A 13,019-nucleotide genomic window follows, 5' to 3' on the forward strand; every position below is an offset into this window, starting at 1 on the left:
ATTAAATTAATAAATTTAATGTCCTAATAGTAAAATTAAAAAATATAAAAAAATTTATTTTAATATATATATTTTTTTAAAAAACAATACTTTAAAAATTCACCTAACACCTTAATTTTGAATTCTGAAAACACTTTCTTCAAGACGAAACGAAACACCACCGCGTTCACAGTTTTAACATTGAGCCCAAAAAAAACCGAAGAGATCATCAGCAAAGAAATAGAAGAAGAAGTTTGTAAACTAGTTGGTGCAGAAATCACCGTTGAATTAAGGTATGATGAATGAACGTAATTTATTCTGTCTTCTCCTCATCCTTTTTCTTCTTTAACCAAATTTGGATAGAGATTTGAGAGAAATAATTATGAAATCTGGAGGGCAAAGATTTTGTTTTACCCTTTTGCTTTCTTTCATTTTTTTTCTGTCTTTCATTTTGCCTTTCTTTTCTTAGTTTAATTTTCTCAATTGCAATTTAATTTTATAGCTAGAGCATTCTGACCATTGCGTATTTGACACATTATCCAACTGGGCTCCACGATCCTAAGAACGAATTTGATTTTTTTTTCTTATATATATATATTTATGTTGTGTGTGTGGGTGGGTCTGGGTGGCAGACATGGCGCTGAAATTGGTTAGCAGGAAGCTGGGGAGCAAATTCTTGCCCATGCTGTCTTCCACTTCTCCACTGCATTCACATGCCACTAGCTTTGGTAGGTTCTTGAGTAATCAATGATTCCTCTTCTTCTTGAGTGTGTCTTTTTTAGTCTGCCTTCTTTGAACTACTAATTGTTTCTTTTCATTTTGATTTGTCTCGTTAAATTGAACATCCTGACCGAACCCTCTTAACCACACGTTAGACATTCTTAAAAAATCATTTCAGGATTCAAACATGTTCGAGAAGAAGAAAAAAGTCAAATGGTTGGTAATGTTTTCAGCAGTGTGGCCTCAAATTATGATCTCATGAATGATTTAATGAGTGGTGGATTACATAGGTTATGGAAGGACAGGTCAGAATACTTTGAGGATGCATTTTTTAATGATTGCTTGTTATGTTGTATACTTCACTTTGGGTTCATGCTGACATTAGCTACTTTTCTATGATGCTTTCTAGACTGGTTTCTATGCTGAATCCATTTCCTGGAATGAAGCATCTTGATGTGGCTGGTGGAACAGGTGAGTACTGATATAAAACTATGACATGTTATAAAGAAAAAAAAAGCACTTTATTTGATTAGAAAAGCTTTAATGAATAGAAATTGGGAGGTGAAGCCACACCATGTGGCCATGTGTAAAAACAACCATCTGATTTACAAGGACATTGTCTCCAGAGCCCATACATCTCTTTCCTTTGCATAGCACCCAAAAGAATACTAATAGTGAGAAGACTTGCTTGCGCAACTCTCTTGTTCAACTATGGTGTAAAAGCAAGTGGCCAACTGGTTCAGCTGCAAATTTACAAGGATAATGTCTCCAGAGCCCTTAAAGTTCGTCATTTCATCTCAAGTTGATTCCAGGTTTTATCCATACAAATCTAGAAACCAAAATCCCAAGTCTTCCTTTGGTCTCAGTTTGCTAGTATTAAATCCTTGGAAAACCCTCTTCATATAACCTTTACATCCACCTTTTAAATATGCACGTGCTACTTATATCTAGCAAATTGTTCAACTAAAATTGATGATTGGTATCTTCTTATTCTTGTTGTTTTTTCATTGTTATCTCATAGTTTTTATGAGTTATAAGATCTTGAGTTTGGAATTCTTAATTGCAGGAGATGTTGCTTTCAAGATTCTGGATGGCATAAGTAGTATCAAGCGTAGAGCAAATCAAGATCCCATTAATGATCATTTACAGGAAGAAACACAGATACATGTGTGTGACATAAACCCAAACATGTTAAATGTTGGCAAAAAACGGGCTATAGAGAGGGGTATGAATCAGGAACGATCAGGACTTGAGTGAAATCCATGGATGGTCTAATTACAGTTTATTAATGTCAATTTCTCGATGAGTGATGGTTTTCTTTCCTTTTTTTTTAATTGACGCTTGCAGGTCTTGGAGAAGACAAATCACTCATATGGGTGGAGGGAGATGCTGAAGCCTTAAGTTTTGAAGATAATACCATGGATGGCTACACAATAGCATTTGGAATTAGGAATGTTACACACATAGAGAAAGTTCTTGCTGAAGCGTATAGGTTTGCTCATAATTTTGTGGCTTGCTGTTGACATATTCACCCAAATTATATGAGACCCTCTTGACATAAATTATAAATAGCAAGCTAAGGATCCTCTCATTAAGATTATAAAACTAAACCATGACAAATAATCATTTCACTACTGCTGATGCAATATCAGGTTACTCTGTTACAGGCTTTTAAGGATGGCTTATCTAATTAGAGGATCCGATTGAATGTTATGAATTAAAGGGAATGTAGCCTTTATCTTCTAAATCAATGTTTATAACATATTTTCTCCAAAGAAAATGCATATAACAATGACATTTATTGGTTACAATTGCAAAAATAGCATTGAACATGCATATTATCAAGATCAACATGTCAAGAAAGTTACTTGAGTTATCATGGTGCTACTGTGGATAAAACCTTCATCAGTGTCCGAGTAAAGGGGATCTGAATCCACTACCAGCTTAAATTCTGAGGGTAGAGGTTCCTAGGTAATTTTTGTTTTCCACTTAGAGAGTTGACCTTGTTTGCTCCAAGTTAGGTAATTGCATTAAATGTTTGCTGTTGAATTTGAAATAATGACAATTAGAAGTGGAATTAGGTGGTGAGAAAGTTAAATATTAGGTTTAAATTTTATGAGACCCAACGACTGCATGGAGAGTTTTTAAAAGATATGAGTTGAAGCATGAAGCTAACAAGAAAATCGTTTAGATGATGACTATGAATTTATTAACACAAAAATTTCTTATTTCAGTCTAAACCATGGCGTAGTTGTGCTTCTTGTTATGTGTTTTCCATTCATTTAGTAAATGTCTTCTCTTTCGATATGTATGATCAGCAGGCTTTTCTTCTGTTATATGGTCCCCTTTCTTTCTTCAGAAATTTTCCAGCTTGTGTAATATACATTAATGTTTCATGCAAGCTTCATCTGTTATTTTATTAGGGTATTAAAACACGGAGGAAGATTTCTTTGCCTTGAACTGAGCCACGTTGAAGTTCCTGTGTTTAAAGAATTGTGAGTACACCTTCTTACATACATTAAAGGATAAATGTTAGCATTTCTTGTAGTATCATTTTTAGGCATTATTTCAACAAAATATATCCTTTTTCCTGTGTTTAATTTTTTCTCAATTTTAATAAATTGACAAGTCAATAAATTATGCCAGAAGTGGGCAGTCTTTCCTTTCTGGTAGTGTATAGGTGGTGAAATGTTTTTTTACAAATGAAATTGAAAAGGATAAATTACAATAACTCCCATGAGGTGTGGTGAAACTATAGCCACCACCCAAAAGTTCGAAGTTTTGACAAAATCCCCCCTCCATGTTCAAGTAAATAAGATAAAAATCCTCTTTTATGCCCAAAATATTGTTACTGTCAAAGTAGTATTTTGAAATCCATTTAGAATATTATGCTTAATATATATATATTTTGCAAATCTTCAAAGTTTTGAGTTGTAACAATAAGTTCACCATACCTCAGGGTGTTTACTAATTTACCCGGTTCTGTAACATGGTTTTCTTCATCTTTATTGAATATTAACTATCCAGCCTCTTCCATTCCATAGAACATAGTCAATCATAGAGACAAAGGCCTTGGTGTGATGAAGTGAGATTGACAGAGAAATATTACATCTTAGTTCTAACCCGAATTCAATAATACAAGTCACATGCTCCCATAACCCATCTTTCTCATTGGAGTTCTGGATTCACTTTTCTATTTTCATATTATTATAGGAGTTTATATTTGTATTGATTATGAATCTAAAGTTTATAAAGAGTAGATTGATTTATTTTATTGTCTCTAATTGATTTTTCTGTGCACTACATACCTGCTGTTAGTCTATATACAATTGTTGTTTCCTAACCAGTTAATCCCACTAGGGTGCGAACAGATTGTTAACTGGGAGCATAATGTTGATTGAGAAGATGGTGAACTTTAATAAAATATGGTCAAAACATCATGGCTATGGAGATTAGTGTTCTGTAGATGTTGCAATACGAAGTACAAAAAGTGGCAAATACTGTGATTGAACCAGATTAACATTATGCTCATGTTGCAATACAAACAAAACAACTATAGCATGTAGATCCTGAAATAAATTAGCTTTTACTAATTACATGAACTTTGAATTGTTAAGAAGATCTTGCTGTTTCACTTGAATTTGAGTGGTTGAAATTTTGTTGATTAGTTTTTAATCCTTGCATGCTCTGGCATGTGGAAAGCACTCACATGGAAGACTTTATGATTGTTTGTAGCAAGAAAAAGATATATGCTCACTGCTCAAGCTTTATTCTATGGATTGCAGATGACTTCTACTGTCCCAGCTAATCTTAGTGAAGCTTAGCTTTCTTTCCACTTCAATTTGTTTTTTCTTCCCCATATTTTTCAGAACACTGCATCATCTATCCTGTTTCAAGAATGTTCCTTTTTCTTGCAGATATGATTACTATTCATTCTCAGTCATTCCAGCTGTGGGAGAGCTAGTTGCAGGTGATCGGGATTCTTATCAGTACTTGGTTGAGAGCATACGTCGTTTTCCTCCACAGGTCATAATTTTGTCCTACGTACTTTTGCAAATATTACCACAATTTTGCCAAAGTATCTTAGAAGCTAAGAAATTGAGTCCACACTATAGTGTGATGCCTTTGTAGAACCCTGGATGTTACATATACTGCTATAACAAAATCAAGGAATGAGGTTTTCTATATTCCCAATACATACTTCAGCGGAGCCTTTTTCTGAAAATAAGATATAAAATAAAAATTAAAACAACTGGTGTATTTTGTGCATGCAAGTGAACACCTTATCCTCGAATGTGGAAACTAGATATTTTTATAGCAACCTTACATGGTTACATGGATTATTGCTTTTTGCATATTCCAAACGTGAATATGCACAAGATAGAATGTGATTTTAATATGGCATGCAAGAGTGTTTTAATGATCATTGTACATGGCTCAAGGTTATAAAATTCATTTCTTTTACTAAAAAAAGAAAAGAAAAGAATCAACTCATTTTTATTACATTGAACTGCCAGTAATGTGTTATCAGCATGTATTTTTATCTGAAACAGTGCATCTAAGTATATATATTTTTTTCCTTTAATTAGAAAGAAAAGGACCCCTCGTGTTTCTAGTCTGCAAATATAATTAGCCATAAACTTTGCTTCCTACAAACCTTGGGTGCTATTTATCATTAGTTATGAAAATAATAATCTTTCCATGCTATTGAGTCTTCATGCTAAAAGGTTGCAAACCGACATAGAAAGCTCGATATTATTCAGCATTTTTGCATGACAGTTTATGACTCAAACCCATCCTGTGGTAGAAAGCCCGATATTTCAAGCTCTATACCAAACATTAGCACTTCAACAAATTATTAACCATCCAAACAGATAAATTATGTGCTTTAATTTTTCATGCTCTATGCCACATTTTCCTTTCACCTAAATACATGCCCTTGTGATTTCAAGTATCTATCTAAGTAAACAGAATCACTTGGCTAAAGTTTGACTATATAAAGTATCATTTGAAGAAAATGTAAGCCCAATATTTGATTCATTAGTTGTGCACTTTGAAAGATATTTTCTGCTCGGTGATCTGCAACTGATAAATTTGAACCCTATGTGTGAATCCCTGTGAGTTAACTGATTGGAATTAAATTACCTTAGCTGAGAGAGGAGAGTGGGGAGGGAGGCATGAGGACAATGGACTATCTAGGAGCTTATATTGCACGTGCTCGCTGATAACCTGGGTTTAATTGTGTGTGTGTATTCACCTTTGTCTGTTATACTTAATGACTTATTGCAAGTGATGAATGCAGGTGAAATTTGCTTCGATGATTGCAGATGCAGGATTTCAGAAGGTTGAGTATGAGAATCTCGTTGGGGGAGTTGTAGCCATTCATTCAGGTTTAAAAATATGAAGGTGTTCAAGGACAAACCTTAATTTGTCTCAATTTTTTCTTAAATAATGCATCTGCAAGTTTTTTGAGGATGCAGAAATTTTGTCAGCACACCTATTATCCTCTTTCTTTTCTATTTAGACGTTCAATTCAGAGGGCTAATGCATTTTTTGTATGGTTTTGGTATTGAATAAATGACTCTTCAGCCTACTCTTTGGTTCTCTAGGCTTTCTTTTTTCCCTTCTCTCTCTGCTTTTTTTTTTCCCCTAATAGATATATACTAACCTTGTTTCCCTTAATACGAACTCAAGATTTTGATGTAAGAAAAGCAAAATGGAGTTACTGGGCCAATATTAGGGGTGATTATTTTCGGTTCGGTTCGGTTTTTACATGAAAAAATTAACAAAACCAACATTATTATTTTTAAAAATTTAAAACCGAAGGTTTTTGTTGTTCAAAAACCAGTAAAACTGAAAAGCAAATTTCGATTATGTTGTTCAGGAACTTGTTTCAATTTACATGACTAAGACATAATTGAAAGGAAAACAGATCTGCCCACACAATACAAGCAAATCTCGTTTCTGTTGTTCAGGAACTTATTTCAATTTAGATGATCAAGATATAATTGAAAGGAAAACAAATTTGCCCATAAAATACAAGCAAATCTTCGTTTCTGTTGTTTAGGAATTCTAGTTAAAATACAAGCAAAACCAGAGTTGCAAATTATAACATAATAAAAAAAACAAACCCATAAAATATCAAGAAAAATAGAAACGGGAGAACAATCAAGATTGGAAGGAAAATAGATCTGCCTATAGTGAATGAGTTTTAAAATGAGAGCTCATGATTGGAAAGAAAATATGTCTGCCTAGTGTGATGTAATTTGATTGAAGTAAATGGTGAGGGAGAGAAGAGAATATGATGGAGAAGATAAGATGAGGGATGAACTTGCAAGAGAAAAAGGGAGAAAAAAAGGGGAGGGGGCGGGGGAGGGGAAGATGATTGGGGGGACCTTTAGGTTAGAGATTATTTATAGTCTCTTTTATTTTTTTCAGAGTTAATGAGTTATGGTTGAACTAGTTCAGTTCTTTCGGTTCAATTAGTTTCAGACATTTGAAACCGAAACCGAACCGAACCGGGGATTATTCTGGGTTTTCTAATCGGTTAATTTAATTTTTTTCTTGGTTCGGTTTTTTCGGTTATTATTTTTCCAGTTTTTTTGGTTTAATCAGTTTTTCGGGTTTTTTGCTCACCCCTGGCCAATATCAGCAAATTAAAGAAGATAATGAACAATTTCAGAGGATTGGTTCTCAACGAGTCACTAGTGTGCTTATTCGGAGGCACAGCGTGACTGCCTGCCAAAGGAACACACACATGAAATTGACAGCCATCAACCTTCATGGAAGAAAGCAAATTAGTCATGAGCAACGTGTTGTTAGTCTTCCAATATACATCTTCATAAATGAGAGTAGTAAGCTGCAGATTGCTTTTCCTCACTCAAACTGATGCTCTGCATGCTTTTAACAAAAGAAGAAAAAAATAAAATAAAGGAAAGGAAATGAGAAGACTTGCCTGACCAGATGAGAAATGCTGCTGGTGGTGTGCCTGGTGGCCTAATATAGAGGTTGGCGTGACTGAGAAGGGGGTTCCTACTATTCACGGTGTTGTTGGCTGAGGTTGGTCATTGTGGAGAGGAAGTGTAGATTTTGCTATGCCTGAGGCTGGTCACGGAAACACTGTTAGGGTTGAGATTTGTAACTTTTGCTGTGGAGCTTGAGGTGAAGTTGCTGGAATCAATGGTTGTTGAGGGGTCTCTGGTGTAGCTAAAAAAAGGGTTGTTTGCTAAGATGAGGAAGAAAGGCTGGTTTTATGTCTTTCAGGAAGATGGTTTTGGGATTTTCAAGGTCTGGGATAAGAGGCTGGTCTTGGGCTTTTTGTGGTGGAGCTGAGATCTTCCTGGTAAAGGAAAGTAGTGCAAAAGGATTCTTCATTTTTTTTTCCTGTTTTTTCTCCCCCTGGTTGTCATGAGGTTGGTATTTAAAGGGGGTGAGGGACATGTTAGACCACCTTACTCATGTTGATGAATTTATTTTTTCTTTGTAAGATATATATAACAATCGATTGAAGAAGAGATACAAGGATGATCCGTTGACCTATCCAGATCTCAATTTGGATTTGTGGTTGGAAGCAGGATCGTTCGGTGGATTCGATAGAAATTAGACGTGCAAAATATCTAACACTATGACCGAGAACTTGTGGACGACCCATAGTGTTTTGACCGTTGGACACTTGCAGTCGATTCCAAGCACTCAAACTCTGGAGTTCACAACGATGTTAGATCAACGAGTACAGACTCAAACGACTCGTCTTAATGAAAAATATAAAAGACTTATTGTTGATTATGAAGAACTCCGCTAATTGGTAATGAAGATGACATCATAAATGGATGGTACATATGCATCTCCTAATTGGCCCCATGGTCCTGTTAATGATCAGCCTCCTCCTCCTCCTCCAACGTTGCCTCTATTTTAGATTTATTGTATTTGAACGTACAAATGTTTAAATTTGTAATAAATATTTGATTTTTATATTATTTTAATTATTTTTCTACTTCTGTTCAATATATTTTTCTTAAAAATATTTTAAAAATATTACCAATGGGGTTATCGACGGAACAAACCTGTCAATATATTTAGAGAGTTGGAAAAGAATTATTACAAATGCCACTGCTAACTCACCGACAAAATTACAGATGGTATTATGTCGGTGATATGTTATATTTACCGATGGATATACCAATGGACAAATAAAAACATCGATGGCATTACATACAGTTCTCTTGTTAGGGATATATTAAATTTATCAATGAATATACTAACAGAATGAAGTAGGTAAATTTTTTTGGCATGCTTTGTCCATTTGTAATCTATCAATAAATTTCTTAATGATAGAATCACCGATATACCATAAATTATCGACGAGAGTTTTTTTAATGGACTGTTTCCATCCATGAGCTTGTCGGTAAAATACATTCTAAAAGATTATGAGTGTAAATATTAACATAAATTTTTTTTGGTAAAACTATTAAATCCGGTAGTGCAAATGATCAACCTAAACATAAAACATGCTAAGTTGTCTTTTAAACTACCTTTATCATTATATTACTAACCTTAAAACATCAACCTATGCATCAAACAAAAACATGAACATATATAGGCATACCAAATTACGACATAACTGACTATCTAAGCACAAGCATCTATGACATATTAAACTAGCAAAGCAATCATAGTGGTGCACAGTAAACATTCAAACATGAATTTAAAAGACAAATAAAAGAGGGTGTGTACTCACTGAGCTACACCTCATCAAAGTTGAAGATATACCTTGTAAGGGAAAAGTTGATTCCTTCTCTAAATTGTATGCTTCTTTCCTCTTGATTTCTAATTTCTTTTTAATCTAGAATTTGTTTTTTGCTTCTCTTACTTCTTTCTTTCTCATCTTAGCACACCATTCTTATAGTTTTTTTCTTAACCAACTCTAAGGTATTTTCTATCAATACTTATGTGTTTCCTCTTTATTTTCTTCATGTGATTTCTATCTCTCCAAATCAACCTCCCCTGTGCTCAAAAGCGAATGCCCTTTTATAAGCAATCAAAAACTAGAAATTTCAAAATCATGGTGGTTTTGCGAAGAAGTTTAATGGAAGAATCTTATCCTTTCTCTTCCACAACCTTCCTTTTTAAAATAGGTGGTGCCTTGTAAATCAAAATCACACTTGAGAAAATAGCCTTGTAGTCTTTTATATCATGGTGAATTTTTCTTCGGTCAAAATTATTGGGTTAGGTTCTTTTCAAACTCATTATGAACATTAAGCCATAAACATATCCGTGATAGACCTAAACCTTGTAAAATGGATGTAGATGTATTATTAGAAACAAACCACACTTGATTTAGAGGTCTAGAAATCCATATTCATTGATTGGAAGATAAGCTCTCGATCAGATTGAATCTACCAATGTAGAGGTGGATGATCAGGGACAAGATGATGATTTTATTGAGCCAGATGAGATACAAACATGTGATGAAGATAATTGGTCCTTGTAGAGCAGATGTTTTTCAATGGAGTGGTGGTGGTTAGAGCCCCTGAGGTGGTCATAGATGCCACATTTATTCGCCTAAAAATGGTATCTCGATCAATTTTCGTCTGTTGAAGAAGATGGTAAACAGGAACTGGACGACATGTCACTCATTATCTTTGTTAAAATCAAGTGACATGTCGCATATCTTAACCCTAGAATTTAGAGTTTCTAATTGGGAATTTAATAAACTTTAATTTAGTCATTGTTTTTTTTTAATTTCAGCATAAACACCCTTTACTTTTTACAATTACACCCCTGAAAACCTTGATTAAAATCCTTTGATTTGAGCGCCTTTTGTAATTTGATCCTCAATTTTCACATTAAACAATTTAACCCCTGTCAAGCATCAAACTTTTAGTTTCTCTCAAATTGATCCTTGATTTGATTAATTTCAGTCCTCGAACTCAGATGCTATTTGCACTTTGGTCTTTAGTTTTGAAATTCTTTAACTTGACCCTCAATTAGCCTTCAATCTTAAAATATCTTTCAATTGAACCCCTGATGGCACCAATTTGACATTTCAAAGTTTCAATTGTGTCTTTTCTTCAATTGAGTCCTCAATTGAATCCATAAAATCCATTAGAAGTTTAATTAAGTCCTTCAACTTAATTAATTCTTTCAATTTTTGCCTAATTGACTTTCAAACTTATTTTTTATCTCCTCGTGTGCCGAAGATTTTTTTGGATTTAAAATTTTTTATTTTTTAATAAAAATTATGTATTTTTATAAAAAAAAACATTTAGGGGTTTTAAAATTAGATTATGACAATACCTATAAAATAAAAACTCCAAAATATTTATTTTTGGAACAAATGTTTTTCAATTTATTCCTACGTGGGCATTCTTATGGAAATTATAGTAGCTCATTCCACCATAAACTAAAATTTCAAGACATAAATAAAGTCAAAATAATCATTAATTTAATTTGGGAACCAAGGTTGTTCCTACAATCTTTAGGGTCGATAAAATATGACAGAATTAAAAAATCAATTTAGCACTAAAAAATTCCATGATAAATATAATTAAATAGATTAATTAATTTCTTTGAGAACAAGAATTCTTAGACAAATATATCAACATCAATATCAAGACAGGTATTATAATTATGGCTCTGATACCAACTGTTAGATTTGATAGATCTAAACATGTTTCCAAAACAATTTATATTTAGATCTGATGTGGAAAAATAAATTGATCAAAATATATTTTCTGATATTGATGAAAAACACTCATGGAATTTTTTTTAAGATTTTGGTACTTCAAAGCTACGACACACTCAAATTTAATAGTTTATTTCTTTAAATAAAAGTCTGTATTTCAGTATATGAGCTTAGAGATCAAAAATATGTATTTATATAATAAAAGTCTCGTTAAACTTTTATTAATATAACTCTAATGCCATTAATTTAAGAAATATTAATATGAAAGTTAATTTGTTACATCAATTATTAAAGTTCTTGAAAAGAAATTAAATCTCAAAAACATCACTTTAACATAAAGATGTAGGCTTATGTACTTAGATTAGACACTGTGACGCGTGCAGGCATAAATGATTTATGACCAGCTCCCTCGAAATTCCACTTCAAGAAACTCATAATTAAAAGTTCAAATAATTGTACTATAGAAAATAAGATAGAAGAATGGGAATTTTCAGTAACCCCTTCCACATCAACACTGTCAAATCACTCAACTTTGACTCAACATTATGGAACTCGTAAAATATCTGTATTATGAAGTAATTAAGGTTCAAACATGCTAAATTTTTTATTTTATAGTATTTAATTTATAAAGTTTTTTAGACATATTAAAATTATAAAAATAACTTTCAATAAACTTAAAATACATTAATAAATATAGTGTAAAAAGAATAAAAACATATATATATATACAGTGGCAGATGGCCTAGCAAAGCTACTCTAGGAAATTGAGAACAGGAGAGAAGAGTTTAAAGAATGTCATATATACTTGATTTTACAATTTACATCCCTGTTTAATTTATAGGTTGTTTCTGTTGTGTCTCTCTTGCTGTCGCAAGATTGTTGTAGCTAGGTTTATTTTCCTTAACAGGGACGTAGAGATTCTGCAGATTATACAAATTGACCATAGATTGCTTTTCCATTTGCAGTCTTGGCCACCATCTTACTGGCTGCTGCTCATCTTTAATAAATCTCGACTTCGTAAAAATAAAATAAAATAAATAAAGATCAGGGATTGGTGGGTTTTTGAGAGACAATGCTATTCACTTCTCATATATTTTTTCATCTTTATCTGGTACTATAGATTCAAATGAGGTGGCTGACCTTCTAAGCATAGCATAGTCTAGATAGGGATATGAAATTTTTGGATTGGCTGTCATCTTGATTTAGCAGACTGTGTAATCTCAAGCCACTTCCTTGCTGGCTATTTTTCCCATTTTATTAATTAATTAGATTATCATTAATTTTTTTTTTGATACGTTATTTATAGTATCATAGTGGAGTAATTTTTAGTGGTAAATTACTATTTAAACATTCATGTTTATCATGGTATAGTTTTATTTTGCGCCTCCAAAATATATTATATCCCATAATGGTAAGAATTTGACGCAAAAAAAAAAAATATAGCAATCATATATATATATATATATATATATATATATAGAATTTTATATATAAAAATATTAATCTTTACCATAAGAAACCTAATTTTATTTTTTATTACTCAATATTTTGATAAGAGGTCCCAAGATATGATTTATATTATTCTCTAACACACCCTTTCAAGTGAAAATCTTTTTGATTTGAAACTTGCAGAAAC

The 13,019-nt window shown here is 32.8% G+C and overlaps 1 protein-coding gene across 2 annotated transcripts; it reads left to right on the top strand.

The window, feature by feature from the left end:
• Positions 1 to 107: 107 nt before the first annotated feature.
• LOC7488949 (2-methoxy-6-polyprenyl-1,4-benzoquinol methylase, mitochondrial) lies at positions 108 to 6,292 on the top strand. 2 transcript variants are annotated; one of them, XM_002324421.4, is made up of 9 exons: positions 108 to 272; positions 612 to 707; positions 878 to 1,004; positions 1,109 to 1,170; positions 1,766 to 1,924; positions 2,047 to 2,191; positions 3,123 to 3,194; positions 4,617 to 4,725; positions 6,002 to 6,292. In XM_002324421.4, exons 2-9 carry the CDS (start codon positions 614 to 616, stop codon positions 6,101 to 6,103), a joined length of 870 nt encoding a protein of 289 aa, XP_002324457.1. In that variant the 5' UTR covers positions 108 to 272; positions 612 to 613; the 3' UTR covers positions 6,104 to 6,292. The 2 variants fall into 2 exon arrangements, with proteins under 2 accessions (XP_002324457.1, XP_052305173.1); XM_052449213.1 differs by lacking the exon at positions 612 to 707 and having other exon boundaries at positions 113 to 272.
• The last annotated feature ends 6,727 nt before the right edge of the window (positions 6,293 to 13,019 follow it).

Source organism: Populus trichocarpa, chromosome 18 (genome assembly GCF_000002775.5).
Source record: "Populus trichocarpa isolate Nisqually-1 chromosome 18, P.trichocarpa_v4.1, whole genome shotgun sequence".
Classification (NCBI taxonomy): Eukaryota; Viridiplantae; Streptophyta; class Magnoliopsida; order Malpighiales; family Salicaceae; genus Populus; species Populus trichocarpa.